Below are 18035 nucleotides of genomic sequence, written 5' to 3' on the forward strand. Positions count from 1 at the left end.
GATTCCATATACACATCAGCGAGAAAGAGAGAGAGAGAGAGAGGTGGAGGTGGAGGTGGAGGTGGAGAAGGGGGAGGAGGGGGAATATACGTAACCCAAGGGTGAAAATTCCCGATAAGTGAATTTCTCTCCACGAAAATGTCAAGTCGACACAACAGGATAAAGAGAGAAGACTAGAAATCCGTGCAACACCACCTGTTTGTATTTTGTGGATCACCACAATTATAATCATTATAATTCCATAACCAAAGGCCACGCAGACTTACCATCTATGGATCAGTGGTGGGCACGAAATTAATCTTGCGGACTACCATGAAGTTTTTGACTTATCTGCTTTTTTCTTATTTTAACCTTACAAGAAATAGTCCACATGAATTTGTTTCTGATTAATGAAAGAATAGCAAATAAATACTAAACATCTTAGTGAAATATGAATGAAAATCCTACATTGCGTTTTCGAAATATTGATACTTAAAATTGTCACAGTTTGTACTGCAATGTGAACTTGAAGCAAACAGGTGTTATGTGATTGTTGCACACTGAAAGCTGTTCTGTTTATTTTTTAGATTTGACTTTATTGTCTCGACATTGGATTGGGTAGAGCACAAACGTTGCTTTAAATTACTATTCTGTGTATTCATATGTTAATGCATCCCAATTTTGACGAAGCAACTTGTATATACATGTTAAAGGAAACATTACACAAATGTTTCGGTGCGCAGCTATGACATCACACATGTTTGCTTCAAGTTCATTTTTGGTACTTATCACGTCAATTTCAAATGTTGTTATCTCGTCAACGATACATAAGAATTGAATGCAAATTTTACCAGGATGCACGTAATATATTTTCCATTAGTCAAAACTAAATTTACCCTGCACTACCCATTTGAACGGGACAGAAGGAGAAGCAACCGCCAACATCTCCACTTGATTTTGTTTTTTGAGGATCAACATAGTAATTACGGTGTTCCTTTAATTTTGCAGGCCATGAAATGCACACTGATATGTTGTACCCCTTCAACCGCTCTTTTTAAACATTTAACTTAAGAACCCCGTCACTGAACTCGATTTACTATCCACCGACACCAATAATAATAACGGAATTACTAACCATTACTTTAATTAACGGAAAGAACCACTCAAGGCTCAATCCCGACCTCTGATGGGTCAATACCCGTTTATACGTCACTAAAACCGTTTCCTCTATTCACATAACAATATGGTACCAAATGATAGCATACCTGGGTTCCCATGAAGTCAGTTATTCCTTTAACTCAATCAGAACTTTTCATTCCTTCTCATGTAAATTCATATCGAGACACTCCTCAACGATGCAAGGGTACATAAAACCAGTCGAAAAGTTACCAAAGAATGCTTCTGAAGGAACGATGTTGATCGGACCGTTACCGCAGCGCATAACATCGCAGGGAAACAATGTCACTGTTTGAAATTCAACTATGGGAACGCAAGGATTTATGTCAACCACCCACAAAAACTGACTGGCAGAAATTTGGTGCATAACGGCTTCCTGCACATTTCAACTTCTCTGCGACTTCACAGAACTTGTTGTCGGAATGATGACGATAGACATATACATATTGTGGTTCGGGAGATCCAAGATGCCAATCCACGGGTACAAACTTTTCAAATTCATGCCCAACGGCATCTGGGGTGGAGTACAGGGATAATTTTGTCTCTGAAAAGTGACTCTTACTTCGTCCTCGTCTATCTGAATACTGATTCACTGCAAGAAGGCACAGTACAGCAGGGGCGTCAAACATTTGGGGACAGGGGGACACGCCCACCATTTTTTTGAAGGGTGGGGTCACAATATCAAATGTCCCCACCCCGGGTTTAGTAACTGAATCGTGAAGGCGCTCAGGCTCACAATGACTCGTGTTTCTCATAAAGGGAGCTCAAACATTGTGCTATAAGATTAGTAGTTAGTAATGTTTTATTCTCATCTGCTCAACCACCCGACCTCCTCCCACCCCTCCCCAATGAAAAATGAAACTTTTCAACTGGGTTGAAGTAAGAATTACGGTTTTCTTTTATACCATAAATTAAATGAGGAACCGGGCCCATACACCGCTGAGGCTATCTGCCAAGCCAGCAGATAATGAAAGTCCGCAGCATCGCTAATCTCCTTTCCAGTATATTCGTTTCTTTCCATTTATTTATAATTTGTTTTATTTCACGTACAAGCAATATAACACTATATGTAAATTATATTGTGCATCATGATAGGATGTAAAACTACGGTTAGTAAATATATTATTTACGTCAAAATGTTTTATAGTAGGCCTACCAGTTTCATTGTTTGCCTCTATATCAGTGCTCAAATGTTTTAACTAAGAATATGGACGCGCAGTCCACTACACGGCCCATCCAATCAGTTCATTCTCCGCCCCCCCCCCCGTAGGTCCCTTTTTGTCATGTGAAACAAATAATAATAATACAAACCTCACAATTAATTTACACCTAAATTCCCTATATGGCTTCCCCTCAGCATATATAGGCTACGGCTACCACCAGAATGCACTAGCTTGCTTTTAATTCAATTCAATTCAATTACCTGGGTAAAACAATGAATAATGCAGAGCCTATAAGGTAATGTAATGTCCTATTTTTCTACAAAGGGATTTTACCGAATTCCATTTTTTCTAATTTACCTTTTATGGGGGGAGGGGGGGGGGGAGTGTATATTTCTAAAACATGAGATCTCAATATAATGAATGTTGAGGCCTAGATGTAACTTTTACAAGGCCTGTGAAGTGCAATTTCCGGCAATTTGTGAGACATTATTTGCAACAACAACAACAAATAGCCACGCTACGCGCTCACAGATGGTGGCGCTTCGCGTATCGTGTCATGATAGTCCCTTTAGGGAAATAGCCCACCGTCTAAAACTTTCTGAAAATGGCCCTGGCATAAACACACATAAAAACATTATTATGTGACATTTGGGAGATACATAATGTTCCCCAGATTCCCCCTAGAGAATCTACTCATGCTACTGCCCCGAAGTATCTTTATCGTATAGGCTTTTATATTTCCGATAAAGTGAATTTGCCCGGATACCCAACAGTTCTTTTTAAATATACTTATGATACCATATGTGTGCATGCATGATGTAGACCTGTAATTGTGTGCAAAGTTTCAGATTGTATCCGTTTTTGGCTAAGTCTCAGTTTTATAATTCATGGTTAAGGCCCTTAGTCTTTCTTAATTTAAGTCTAATCACTTGTCACATGTGATATTAAACATATTTATGACTGATATATCCATTTAGGGACCAAACAGAAGCAACTTAAAGATTTCTATGAGCAATCTGGGGCCCCAAGGAGGGCCAATGGAACCTACCCGACTTGGCATCAAGGCGCTCATTTCAGTTTTATCAATGCTCAGTCATTTACCCCCCCCCCTTGATTGCCCCTACAGTACAGCAAAACAAGTGTGTGCATATTTATTATTATCCATGGTATAGTACCCATGGTATATGCTGAGGTCACATATTTCGAATGAAAATAACTGGTTTGAGCTTTCACATGAGCATTTATATATGAAGTATAGCGTTAACAATTCCACCGTAGCAATATAAATATATTGCTGCATTTTACGGCTGGTATTTTACCTACTGATGCAAAGAATATACTTCGTTATGCTTGAACAGGCGTAACTGTTACACATGGCATAACTTCTTGAGCTAGTTGCATCACTACCCCACCCTCACAATTATTGCCAGCCGCCAAGAAACGACTGAAGGATGATTTTGTATACGTCAGTGTTTTGTTCATTATGTGTATTAATCATTTATATTTCGACGCAATGTCACACGAAAACTTGTAACTGTTGTTGAGATGATATATTGTACTTCTTGGTGAGTCAGTGTACATTAGTAGGCGGTACCATAAGTGTACCACGATGACATGCATGGTGTTGGGCTGGTCTAGGGTCCAAAGATAATGTGAGTGTGTGTGTGTCATGGTGTAGGGTCCAAACGTAATGTGTGTGTGTGTGTCATTACCATGTGACATGAGACACATAGTGTGTTTCTTGATTAGGTTACATGTTCTAAAAAATAACCCTACTTAATTTTAACGGTTAACCAATGGATAACCAACATGAGATAATATAGTCTCACAGACACATTGCTGATTTGTGGTGATAGAGAAGTGTTATCATCTTCTAAGTTAAACCTAATAGGACCTAATTAAGAGTCTAAATATACCATATTAGAATACATAATTTGACCTCTAAACTCTTTTCTGGGTGAGGAAACCCGAAATCCCCATCCTACACGGGGGGGGGGGGGGCGTATTCAACGACCCCACAGCCGCACTCTCATTCGTAAGAACCTCAATCATTTGGGGTGAATTTGGAATTTGTCTCCCCTCTCCCCCCGCCTCCCACGTTTGAGTCAGGTGTTAGATGACATGTTTGCTGAATCACTTCGAACAAACAGAATATCAAGAGGAAGAAGGAAACACCCATTTAGCTGATATTTATTTATCTTATGATGATTCCTAGAGTTTTGGTGCATGCTTTTTGTGACCAATCTTCTTCTTTTTTTACCATCGTTATTTTTCTTTATTATTGTGTTTGTTAGAGAGGTGGGGCAGAGGTGTTTGTCAGAAGCGTTCTTAACATATACTAACATAGTACTGTTGATGACTGGGTATGTGTTTCCTCTGACTTTTTAACTCGCTAATGGATATTTCAAGTATATAAAACAAATATAGCATGGATAAATTCATCTGATACTTCAACCACTATAACTTTTGCTACATTTAGATCAGGTTTTTAGTTGTGGAGTATGAATTTCGCAGGTTACTTTACCTAATTTAATGAAATGATTAAACTTTCCTGGCAGAAATAGCTTCAGACAAGGTATAAGAAACACTATACGTGACAGATCGAGATTGTAGCCTTCTACTCCCCACCCCCCTCCGTATCCTCCCTCCCATCCCCTTCCCCTCAAAGTACTATTCTGTACAATAACAACACTAGTAGAAATAGTTAAGTCTGTAAACTGATCTTACTGGCGAGGGTATAAAGATGAATGTGTTGCTCTCGTAGGCTCAACATCTCTACAACCTATCTCCCCGCGCAACAAATGTTACGCCAGAAATTTGAGTAAAGTAATTGGACAGGGGAACTATTCATAACCAAAGGGTCTATTCCCGATCCGTATATCTCATGCCACAAAATGTATAGACAAAAGACTAATCAAAACTACTGTATGAATGTTTCCCGAAAGGAATGTAAACGTAAGGTTGTTGTATAATAACTATACTTTTATTGTTTAATTGTGAGTTGAGAAGGTGATGTACCACCTCTCCCATCCACTAATAACATACGCTCCTGGATCAGCACCTGTTTATTTCCTTTGTCGGCAGAGAACTGTCTCAAGAGATTGGAGCAATTGTAACGGCGTAATATACAGCTTTAAGAACACATTTATGCTATCTTCGGCATATCTTAGTCCGATCCGAGTTGCTAACGTAATCCGTTCCTTTACAAATGTCAAATTTCATATTGATTTTGTCTTTTAATATATTTTTTAGAACAGAGCATCGACATCCAACATCACGTGCTCTCGAATAGGTTAACAAGTTAAAAGTCTGTGTTTTCGTTTTTTTTTAAAGTATAGTTCGTGTGCTATACTGTAAGCATAGTTAAGCCATTTTCATTAAGAGCCTCTATAATGTTTAAAGTTTCATTTCTAAAAAAGAGAGAGAGAAAAATAGAAAGAATATAAGTGGTACCGAAATACAACCTGTATTTATCACAGTGGCTTTAAATTAACTGTCTGGAAAATTTTCGAATTAATTGAGATCCCAAGGCTTGCTATCCGTCAGTAAATATGATGATATGAGAGGGAGCACCCCTCCCTTATAAAATCCTTGATTCGTCTCTGGTCCTTCCATAAGGGTTAAAGCCCATACCTAAATCAGTTGAGAAAGTTTGATTTAAGTCCCCCCCCCCCCTCCTCCTCCTCCTCGCCTTTGAAATATTGCGTACATCACTGACTGTATCCAGCGACGTAGCCATGCAGGTTTTGAAAGGGGGCAGCACATTTTTCTATTGATATGGGGGAGGGTTCTAAAGGGAGGGGTGTGCCCCTCCCCTTTGAGATTTTTTGAACAATTGAAGGTCCTTAGATGCGATCTGGTACAATGTTTTGCCAATTTCATCATTATCATATGATATCATATTATCAGCAGATTTTGTTTCCTGTTTGAATTCTTTCACATATTCTTTTACATAATCAGAAAGACAAACATAGTGCCCATTTACAATTTCTTCCAGTAGGATGTTTCTTGTTTATTGTCCAATGTCTGGACTTTAATATATATGACGAACTTAACTGATGGACAATATAAACTTTCATATTTTGTAAGACAGCCAGATGTGCAGTGGCCTAAAAACAAATATCGTTATCGCAGTGTATTAGCAGTGTAATAATTATTTATAGGAAGCGCGTATCACGTACGAATGCTAGCTTAGCTTCATAACATATGCTGTTCGTGGAACAACTTTGGACGAATCATAGAAAGGATGAGAACGAACGTTGTAGACGTCGTTGTGCATACGGTTCGTGACACTCCAATGAGTGCGGTTAGGTAGGCAATATGTATTTTATTACGCAGTGGCCAACTGTAGGCTTGTAATAGGCTATAGATTAAATTTAGCTAATTGCATCTGCCAAACTAAGTAAGTAGCTGAATCAGTAGGCCTAAATGTTACTACGATTATATTCGAGTTAACGGAGCTGACGAGTATTCAAGATCAAAAGAGCACTGACAAAATCCCATGCTAAAAAACAACAGTTTTTAATATTTTTTTCGACACTGAATGGGGGGGGGGAGCAGTCGCTCCCCTGCTCCTCCCTGGTTACTACCCTGACTGTAACCGTAACTTTATGGTAAGTGAACAGATACTGGAAATAAGAATGATATAAACAATTTAAAATGCTATACCTGTTTATTGTTCTGATGAGGGCGTTACATCATTGGAAAGTTTTGAAGCAGGAAATATGTAAGGTATTCTACGTTTGCCACATGCATTTAAGAAAACCCTCAAAAAATACAACGAGGGGAAACAAAACATTAATGAATAAAGTTGATATATGACACAAGTCTATAGCGGGGTGCATCTCTCATCTCTCGCCCTCTCTCTCTCCACCCACCTTTCTCCACCTGTCATTCCCTCTCTGCGAATCTCAAGCCCTGCAACATCTACTTTTAGAAATGCCACAATAAACTATACCTTCACCGAGTTTGATTTAAAATGCTAAGTATGATCGAATGAGAGCACTTAAACACTGCTGACAAAAGCCTGCTGACTTTCGACGCTAGTGATATCATTGGCTACATCATACAATGGACATACATGCAGGGATCTCAACCAACTCCTCCCGCCCCTATACTATACTTTAAACCATCATGCAAAGTTTACAGCAACAATTACTCGATACAAGGATACTTCAAACCAATCGTAAAGTTACCAATGAACGTCTCCGATGCGATAATATTAATCGGATTATCACCAAAGAGCATGAAATCCCGGAAGTAATCTGTAATAGTTCCAACTTGAACTGAGGTAGCGCAAGGAACGACGTCAATAGGCACCCAGGCTTGACAGAGATTAGGAGCATAACGGCTCACCGCGCATCCCAATTTCTCTTCAGCTGCGCAGAACTTGTTCTTAAAAGGATCACATTTGCTGTACCCGAAATGCGGTTCCGGGATTCCGAAGTGCAAATCCTCTTTCACAAATTCGTCAAACTCGTGACGGACAACATCTGCTGGCGGAATACAGGGATGATTTTGTCTTTGAAAGGTAACGGTCATTCTTTCCTCACCTATCCGAATAGAAGCGCCTTCGTCATCCAGTGTAAGTTCATCAGCAGGAATGTATGGGTAGAGAATATTCGGCATTGGAAAATCAACCCGACTTCGATCGTAGAATTTAGCAAGGGCCAGCGAGTATTTAGGCGGTCCATCCGGTTGGTCAGTCAATAAAGGAATGGTAACAGCGACTTCAATTCCGTAAAAGAGAGGGTTGTGAGGGTCGCTACCATCCTCAAAGTCAGAGAACGTCATGTACCCAAAGTCGACGTATATTGGGTGTTGGGTTTCGTCCATTAACTCTGGAAACACACGGAAGTTCGGTAAGAATAATCTGGGACCTGGAAAACAGTAAAAAGAAAGAAAGAATGCAGTTATAATGTATACTCATAAATATATGTGCATAATTTGGACCAGTTAAGACCCTCAGTAATTACTATGGAACATTTGCGACGTTTAGAATGCTGTAAAACCTAGGTCACCTACGAATGACCTTCAGTAACAGATGGTGGATACTTCTAGCAAAGTCCGTGACTTTTTTAAAACATATAATATTAAAGTATACCATTCACCTGATATCTACCAGTCACATAACATAGGTCTATACCAGTCACATAACCCATTTTTGGACACAAAATAAATCAAATTAAAAACAAAATCAGCCTGATAGCCATGATGAAATATAAAATAAGGAAATTAGCCCGGTGAGGGGGGTATCATTATTTTCGTATGCTCTTAATGCTGTATGAATTTGGTAGCGAGAGGATGTCGCGTTTTCCCGTGGGGGCGGAAACTTTGTCAACCTCTCAGTGATAGGGGCAAGGGGCTCGTCAAGCAAGTAATTGTTGCCATTTTTACACCCATTGACTTTGCACGTGAAACGATTTAAAAAAAAAAAAAAAAGTCCGTGATCACTGAGTGGTTGACAAAGTTGAAGAGGGTATATACGAAAATTATACAAAAGTCAACTTGCCAATTTTACACCCATTTTTGATGGCATTTTCAACAGTACCCCCAAAATATGGTCTGTTTAGGAGGTGTTGTGACAGTTCTTTGATGCGGGAATCAAAATTGACTTCAGAGGAGCAAATGCGTCGAATGCGTACGGTAACGCTTGACTGTACGGAATATTTCTGGTACAGTGACATGGATGGCAACTGCTTGGTAAAAGGTAGTTGTGCTTTTCCGTGAGTTTATTGAACAAGTCTATTTTGAGTGAACCATTTTGTAGGGTTACAGTGGTGTTCAGGAAGTGAACTTCATGCCCAGAAAATTCTGCCAAATTTTGAACAGATTGGAGTTGATCATATAAATGTTGGTTGATACCAAAATAAAGTGAGTTACAATAATCAATATGCGAAATAACCATGGATTGGACAATAGTGCTTAACTCGGACTTAGTTAGATAGAACCGCATTTTAGAAATATTTCTTAGATTCTGAAAGCACCTGGATTTAAGTGAACAGATTTGATGCCGAAAAGACATGGTATCTTCAAAATAAACACCAAGGTTACGAACAATTTGGTCAAATCGTACACAATCAACAGTGTAAAAATTAACACCGTTGATATGAATCAATTTAGTATAGGAGGGGGACCAAACACAATTATTTGGGTCTTGCCAGGGTTGAGTTGCAAATAATATTTGCGCATCCAACGTTGAATACAACCAAAGGAGGATTGCAGAGAGTAAACCAGAACTGATCCTTGATTATGGTGCCTGAAGTGTTTATAAACCTTGTGATCATCTGCGAAACCATGAATATTTAAACCCATTCTAGAAACTTCAGCGTAAAGTGAACGAATATAGATGTTAAATAAGACCGGACCCAAAACAGATCCCTGTGGCACACCAAACTTAATTGAAATCTGATCAGAAGTAAAGCCCCCTATTCTAACTCTTTGAGATCTGCCCACAATAAAACTTTTAAACCAGTTTAGGACAATACTAGCAATACCAATTTCATTACATAATACGGACAAAAGTACATTATGGTCAATGGTGTCAAAAGCCGAGCTTAAGTCAAGGAGTACCAGCACAGTGGCATGTCCACTGTCACTGGCAACTAATATGTCATTTGTTACTCTCAAAAGGAGGGTTTCAGAACTATGGTATTTTTTGTAAGCAGATTGCCTGGAAATATTGAGGCTATTAGAATGCACGTGAGTATTCAATCGTTTAAGCACAACTCTTTTAATCAATTTACCCAACAAAGATAGATTGGAGATCGGTCTATATTTTTTTAAATTGTTATGATCTAAGCCATTCCCTTTGATGACAGGAGAAATATCTGCAAGTTTAAGACCATCCATACTGCCAGTAATGAGAGACAAATTAACAAGATGACACATGCAAGGAAGAAGAAGATCAATATTAGCTCTCGGAAGTATTCACTAGGGGAGCATTTAATTCCAGTATCATTAATTATCTCCGTTAACTCATCAATAGTGGTACGTTCAAACTGAGATAAGACAACTCCACGATAAGAAGTAGCAAGCTGCTCAGAATCTTTATCAATGTCCTGAAAGTTAGAACGTTTTTGTGCTATTTTGTCGTTAAAATACTTATTAAAGTAATTTGTAAGAGTTTGTAGAGAAACATTTGGTGGAAGGATTTTGGTTTGATTTTTATCAAGGAATTTTTTAACAAATATGTAAAGTGCTTCTTTAAGATGATGCTAAATTTGCCGCATCTCCAATTTTCCCAGTTACCAAACCTTCTTTTCCCTTTATATCGATATTTCAGCTGCTTCTTTTTACGGGTTGCACCCCTCCCTTCCTTGGACCCTTTTCTTGATATCAATATCTTTAACCATTTTACAATACATCTTTAAACAAGGTTTTAAATGAAGATATGAATGTTAGAGTAGAGTTTGCTATATACAGTGTATGTATACAATGCTCGATCGTTGAAAAACATAAGTAAAACCTTTAGCTTACTCCACAGCAATTACACCTTATCACCCCCTCCCCTCCCCCAAATTACCATGAATAATATAGCAAAAACTTCCACCATCTGTTAAATTAGCCAATGTTTAGTGTAATCGAATAACTGCGTTACGTGGCTAAATTTAGCGACCTTCAAAATGTCACGGTTTGGTGAAAATGTGGCGACGTTACACCCAACGCAAAGCTTCACCTGTGACACACATTTATTTACAGAGGTTTATGGCAATTTAAATACTACCGTCACATACATGTTCGTTTCCTTAGACTCTTACAATTGAGCACACTTACCCTGACAAACATCAGAATTCGACTCGTGCCACTCGTCTAACCTCTTCTGAATAACATCTCTGCTGACAGGGACGTAGAAAGCCACTCCATCCCAGTAAACTCGCGAAACATCTTCCTCTATCAATGCTCCACTGTACTGCGTTACCACAAGAAGACACAATACACAGAATAAATAGTTTTCGTACTTCATGATGAAAAAGAGTTGAAACCGTGTTGGAGTAGATAAGACTCGAACTTCGACAAGTAAACTATAGTTTGCTAAACGGTTTGTAGTGAGAATTTATATGGAATGTTCATCATGCATGGGTACTGCCCTGCAATGTAGACCTCGTAAAAAATGCCGGTATTAAGAATATATAATTAGAAATAGGATATTCGAATAACATTTTGTATGGTACGCGTGTATAAAATAATATATATATCCAGGGGCGACGATTTGTTTCAAATGTTGGGGGGGGGGGCAATTTGCTTTGGTGCAGGCGCGTAGCAACTGTCACCTCCAAATTGTTAGCGCGCTTCGTGATATTTTGTTTATGTATGTATGTATGTATATATATATATTAATATATATATATATATATATATATATATATATATATTCAAGGAGTGTCGATCTTAGATATAATATATATATATATATTAATATATATATATATATATATATCTATATCTATATATCTATATATATTAATATATATATATATCTATATATAATATATATATATATATATATATATATAATACATATATATATATATTTATATATATATAAAAACTGTTAAACAACTATGCTGCATTTATATATATCTATATCTATATATCTATATCTATATCTATATATATATATATATATATATATATATATATATATATATATATATATATATATTTATATATATATATATATTTATATATTTATATATATATATATATATATATATATATATATATATATATATATATATATATATATATATATATATATATATATATATATATATATATATATTTATGTGTTCTCTCCTTTGACGTTGTTCAGTTGGGAGGGTTTTCTGTTGTGTCCCTTTTCGGTGTTTGGTGGTTGGGCTGGAGTTGTTTATGTAGAACTTGTTTTCGTGGCTTCACTTCGATATGAGTTCCCGGCGTTTGTTCAGGAGGGTCTGTTTGTCTGCGTTGATGATGGTGAGTTTATCTGTGAGACAGAGGTTGCATCGCTTCAGCTCGTTGCTGTAGGCTTTTGCTCTGCTGGCGATCGACCAATTGGTGGTGAATGACTTGTTGTTCTGCTTCAGCTGCCAGATGTGCTTCGAGAGTTCCGTTGCGTTAGACCTATGTAAGTCTTGCAGTTGCCGGTGGTTTTCACTTCGGCCTTGTATATGATGTTTGATGCCTGGCAGTTTCCATTTAGTGTGCATGTGTCCTTTTGTCGGCAGTTGCAAGCTTCCTTTTCTTTCGTTGTGTGGGTAGTTGATATGCGTTTGTTGTGTCCTTTGATGGTGCTGGCGATGTTGGGCATGCAGCTCTAACTGACTTTCACGGTGTTTCTGTTGAATATCTTGTGTAGTTTCGATGTCTTCGGGAATTGTTTTTTTCCTTTTGATGAGTTTCAGGTATGTGCCTCCTATGTTCGTGGCTATGTTGCTGCTGAAAGGGGGGTTGAACCAGATGATGTTGCGCCTTCTGTTACGGTTGTCCTTGGTTGGTTGGTTAGCGATGTATGAGAGGCCCTCGGTGTAGTTGCTTGATTTGAGTGCTTCCTTGTAGGCTGGTGCGGCTTTCTTGAAGATCTAATCGTCGTGGGAGATGGCGGAGATGCGTCTGCTGATCGAGGCTGGTAGGGACCTGGTGATGCTGGGTAGGTGGTTGGATTGTCTGTTGGTGTACACTGGGCGGTCGTTTGGGCTTCTTGTAAGGGTAGTGTTTCCGGTGTTGAGGTTGAAGGTTACGTCGAGGAAGTTGGTAATCTTTAGGTTGCAGTCGATGGTGATGTTGAGCCCCAGTTCTTTGAATAACTTGATCAGGTGTTTTCCTCGGCCCCATCGTAGCTACCCATGGTGTCATCAAAGAGGTCGTTGTGTCCTTTATTCATCCAAAGTGTGCCATTATCGAATAGGAGTGACTTCCTGGAGTGCATGATGATCTGGATGTCTTGGTTGGAGATGTGGGTGTGCTCTTTAGCCATAGCTATGGCTTTTTCCAGTAGGCTTCTTCTTTTGGAAGGGTAGAACTCAACAATGTCAAAGCTGATGAAGGTATGTTTGTCTTTGTTTTGTATGTTCCTGAACCATTCTATGACGGATGACGTGCTCCTTCATTGGTTGACCTTCGTGGCGGTCCTTACGGTTCGATTCGGTTGACAGATGCCATGGTAGTTGTCTGGTAATTCTTTGTGATGTGTTGCCTGAGGAGTTTTTCGTGTAGTTGGGTGTCTGTCTCGTATAGGTTTCTGGTTTTGTCGGCCGGGATGAGCAGTTCGGTAGATTGTTTAATCCTGCTGACGTCTTTTCTGAGTGTGTCCTGGAATTGGTTGTTGACTTTTTTTAATTTAACGGTCTCGATCATTCGGAGCAAGTCGTCCTCGAACGGCTTCAGTTCTTCGATAAGCGGCGGGCACTTCTTGCTTCTGAATCCGAAATTCTACGTGGGAGCTGGGTGGTGCTCGTCACCCTCCTCGTCATCCTCCTCATTATCATCGCATGTTTTTAGGAAGAAGGAAGCTTTCCATCTCATACGTTTGATGAATTTTTCGATGAGTTTCTTCTTGTACGTGTTGGCAGTTGGTATAGGGATGTTTTTCATGGAGGAGTTGAAGCTAACTTGGTTCGGCTGTTCCATTGTTCCATCTAATTGCAGATAGGTCTGGAGCTGGTCAGGAGCGTAGGTAAAGTTGGTTGGTTGGCGTCTATCTTGGCGCAGAGTGCTCTATGTCCGGTGGACAGAGCGAAATATATGTTGAGACTAGTTGAGACTAGTGGAACACTAGTACTTGTTACTCAGAGTTTCACGCGTTGAGCGATCATGAGCCTATATATTCCTGGAGCATAACTTGAAGCTATCAGTTGTCTGATGATCGCTCAACGCGTGAAACTCTGAGTAACAACTACTAGTGTTACACTAGTAGCAACTAGTCTCAACATATATATATATATATATATATATATATATATATATATATATATATATATATATATATATATATATATATGAATGATGTAATTGTGAAATATTGGGATTTGCAACAATTGATATCAACAAAGAGCCATCTTGTTTATTCCCAATAACCTGTCCTGTTCCTATTTAGGTGGTAATGTTCATCTTGGTGGTCCAGTGCCCGTACCCATCACAACCGACTACGTAGAGAGACTTATTCCTGGCTACCTGAACATGTTGATGACGTCATTTGCTGCGCCAGGGATAATTCTGGTCCACACTATTGTAATGTGTTTCATTGTTTATGCAGGGAAGAGGTAACCGTTTATCTGCCAACATACTTTCAATTTGTAATAGTTCAAGAAAGGATATTCATATTTTGATTATATTGCCGCAAATGTAACTTTGAAAAGCAAGAGATATCAGAAATGTTAACTTGTTTTTGAGGGGAAGAACTTGCTCTGAACCATTCGCTAAACGCTTATAAAACTACACGCTAATAGAGCAGAGATATCCACATTAAATAACTGCAACGAGGCTAAACATGGTGCAACTTTTGCTTGTATCTAACAAGTATTTAGAGTGTTGTACTTTTACATCATTTGAAAGATATACTGGCATCCCAAGAAATCGTTACATGAATATTGTAGTTAAGACCTATTGACAAAATTATTGTACATTGAACAAGGTTTCTAAACAAATGTATCGTTATTATTGTGAGGATTAGATTTAAGTAAATATAACTTCTCAAGTAAAATATATGATTTGCAAGTGTATGGGTTACGGGTACTGGATTAATTGAGTATGAGTTTAATCGTTGCATATTTTAACCATATATGCATCAAAAAGCAAATATTAATCATCTTTGTTTTACAGAGGGTCGAAGATGATTGTTCCAGTTTTGGATTACGTAATACTTATGTCAGCTGTGTTCTAAAGTACCTGTCAGTGATCGTCAGAAAGTCAGAGCTCCTCCCTGCTCTTACAGATCAACAGCATCTCATAATGTGTGAGGTACATCGAACAGAAATAAAGAGCAAAATATATCATTTCATAAACTTGTGTAGTATCTACATATGAAGATATGTTAGCGTATATGCATTATTAGATATGAGAAGAATCAAATCTGTCTGTGCAAGGATTAATATCAAATATAAATGTCAAGTAATGATCAACATTTGGGAGAATAACTGTATTGAATATCATATTTAGGCATCAATATTTAATCTCGCTGATATTAATAATTAATATTTACACTCGAAATGACAAAGTTTAGTCACGAATTACATGCTAGCCACACTGTCATGGCACGATTAACAACAACACTTATTAATAACGTCTTATCTTATGCTGGAATTGTAAAAGATAAAGAATAAGTTTCATAATACAATTCCACAAAAAAAAATCTACATTCGTCCCTCGTTATAGATTCATGATATCGTAGCGTCCGTTGGATTTATCGTGGGAGGGTCTACTCTGGTAGGAAATATCTGGTTCATTTACAGAGCTACGTCCTTTGATAATGTGGTAAGCCTACATTATTTGATTCATTGTTGTTATAGAAAGATGACCAGACCAGACTAACGCACAGTAGCATTAACGTTACAGAAGGGTTGTCCAAATCAGGTGTTAATATAATAAGCGTATAGCTGCTACAACTTTCACTGCACAAATCTATAGTACATCCAAAGAAAACATATATATCGCTCCCGTAACTGCATTTTACATTACTTAAACAAAAGTCAAGAAAGAACTTTAGTACGAGAACCAACGATACAGCATCATATGAAAGTAACTACCCCACCCCTCCATCCCCTCACCCTCTCCCCCCTTCACTGGTTGCAATATCAGGTCGTTATTTATTGGTTGCCTTGAAAATATACATTATTTTCAACCATGGCAAATTACGTTGATACCGGGTGAAATTGCTTCAGCAGAAATTGAAAGGTTCAAGTGGTGAAAAAGGGTAATGATTTCTCACTATGAACTGTCTGTTGAAACCATTGTCGTAGTAGGTAATTCCACTCAATCTAACAAGTAACTATTGTAGTTGTTTATATCCTTAAGTAGAGTGATACAGTAACCTGCAGAATCTCTTCATCTCCCGATCTCTCTCTCCTCTCTCTTGCTCTCTGCCTCTCACAGGATGCCAACATGTGGGGAATATGACGTCATTAGTAACCGAGGTAACTTATACATCACTCAACAAATATGACGCCATCTAAATTCAGATATAGTTAATTAAATATCATTTAATATATAATGACAGAAAACAAGGTAATCCACTTAACATGTTTCCCGTTATACTTTCATTACAAGCCGATTGCTTTAATATAGTCTGTTAGTATTACTGTTCTATTGCTCTATTATTTTGACGTCTTTATTAGATAATGAATGATAATGTAAAAAACAAACCCTAATTAAGGTAAAATTTAAACACCTGTAATAAGCTTACTGCTACCCCCACCAACTCCCACCACCCCGCCCCATATCACATATCATATCACCTCCTTAATATCATGCACTTTTTAATCACCATAATTATAGAGGAGCAAATGCTGATACGAATTAGGCACTTCATCTGCAAAGGGAAAATTACCTTAAATATTCATCGATGTCGTTGTGTTACTTAACAGGTCGACACCGTGGACCCTCATCGTATGATACAATACTATGTTGCAATGTGTTTCTCCGGTAATGACGTCATACCCCTCCTTTTAGCTTTTGCAGACAAGGATATGCTAGTGTTGATTGGCTTATTTCTCTCATATGAAATAATTCAGGCAAGTTTTATTTTTAAGAAACTTTTCATGCACCTTCATGACTAGAACGGGTTTATTCCTCCCCAGGTCTATTCAGCAATCAAGAATTCAGGCTGGGATCTTAATCACGAACGAAGTGATGGGCCAATCTCACTTCAACACCCTTCGGTGAGTTTTCTATTACATTATCAAGAAAAATTATTATAGCTAATCCACTCTCTTCAAGTAAATCGCGCCGATGTTATTTTACAACATCTCGTCACTTGTTAAAGTTTCATGATTTCAAGCAAACTTTCAAGTGCAACTCATCTTAAAACAATTAACTGTCACCCCAACTAGTAAAATTAGCCAATCTCTGAAAGTTTGAGTGACTTATGGCAACAAGTTGACTTTAGATTAATTTTCCAAACACATCGCTCCATATTTCAAAGGAAAGTCGGGAAGAATTGTTGTTTTTGTGTCTTTTAACATATTTCCCTTATAGTTTTTTGTTTTGTACGTATGACGTATAATTTTCAAAGTATTTGAAGGAAACAAATCTTGGGTGTTATTGTTACAGATTTCAAAGGGAGAGAGCACGAGTACTCTTAATTTACGTCTCCGTGGTAATGTAACAAAAGCATTACTGGAAGAAAATAATAGGCTGAAAAGAGAATACGAATATGTAAGTAACGTAATGAAATGAGATATTCTGATATTGTGTTAAAACAAAGGTACCTTTTAATTAACTCTTTTAGCTTCAGTCTTTTTCATCGATAAATTATACATTGGTCATTAGCAATAGTATAATATTACTTAAATATCATATATTTTATACCTAATTGAAAACAGTAATTTTCTAACGAACTACATTTTTTAGTGATTTAAGTTATAGACAGTTGAAGGAGGAAAAACCGTGAATGTTTAATATCAATTTCAAATAATGTATTATAGATGCTAATCTATTATTTTTTTATTGCTTCCTCAATGCACCTCTTTGTCTTATCCATACAGTTAAAGAAACTGGTAGAGGGGCCTAATACAGCGCTGG

At 37.8% G+C, this 18035-nt stretch overlaps 1 protein-coding gene and 1 long non-coding RNA gene across 2 annotated transcripts; one reads left to right on the top strand and one right to left on the bottom strand.

Annotated features, from left to right (window-relative positions):
- Nucleotides 1-6942: 6942 nt before the first annotated feature.
- Nucleotides 6943-11362, bottom strand: LOC139971112 (uncharacterized). The gene is made up of 2 exons (XM_071977314.1): nucleotides 11094-11362; nucleotides 6943-8197 (listed from the first exon to the last, which is right to left on the bottom strand). Exons 1-2 carry the CDS (start codon nucleotides 11281-11283, stop codon nucleotides 7473-7475), a joined length of 915 nt encoding a protein of 304 aa, XP_071833415.1. The 5' UTR covers nucleotides 11284-11362; the 3' UTR covers nucleotides 6943-7472.
- Nucleotides 11363-14398: 3036 nt separating this feature from the next.
- LOC139970385 (uncharacterized) lies at nucleotides 14399-16895 on the top strand. Its single transcript, XR_011794135.1, has 5 exons — nucleotides 14399-14560; nucleotides 15120-15257; nucleotides 15672-15770; nucleotides 16389-16429; nucleotides 16880-16895. It is a non-coding gene; the product is annotated as an uncharacterized lncRNA (long non-coding RNA).
- The last annotated feature ends 1140 nt before the right edge of the window (nucleotides 16896-18035 follow it).

Source organism: Apostichopus japonicus, chromosome 8 (genome assembly GCF_037975245.1).
Source record: "Apostichopus japonicus isolate 1M-3 chromosome 8, ASM3797524v1, whole genome shotgun sequence".
Classification (NCBI taxonomy): domain Eukaryota; kingdom Metazoa; phylum Echinodermata; class Holothuroidea; order Aspidochirotida; family Stichopodidae; genus Apostichopus; species Apostichopus japonicus.

Bases quoted from the DNA above. Each gene is read 5' to 3' on its own strand.
- LOC139971112 (XM_071977314.1), bottom strand. From the start codon at position 11,283: ATGAAGTACGAAAACTATTTATTCTGTGTATTGTGTCTTCTTGTGGTA. The intron at 8,198-11,093 runs GTAAGTGTGCTC...ACTGTTTTCCAG, and splicing joins GAATTCTGATGTTTGTCAGG to GTCCCAGATTATTCTTACCG.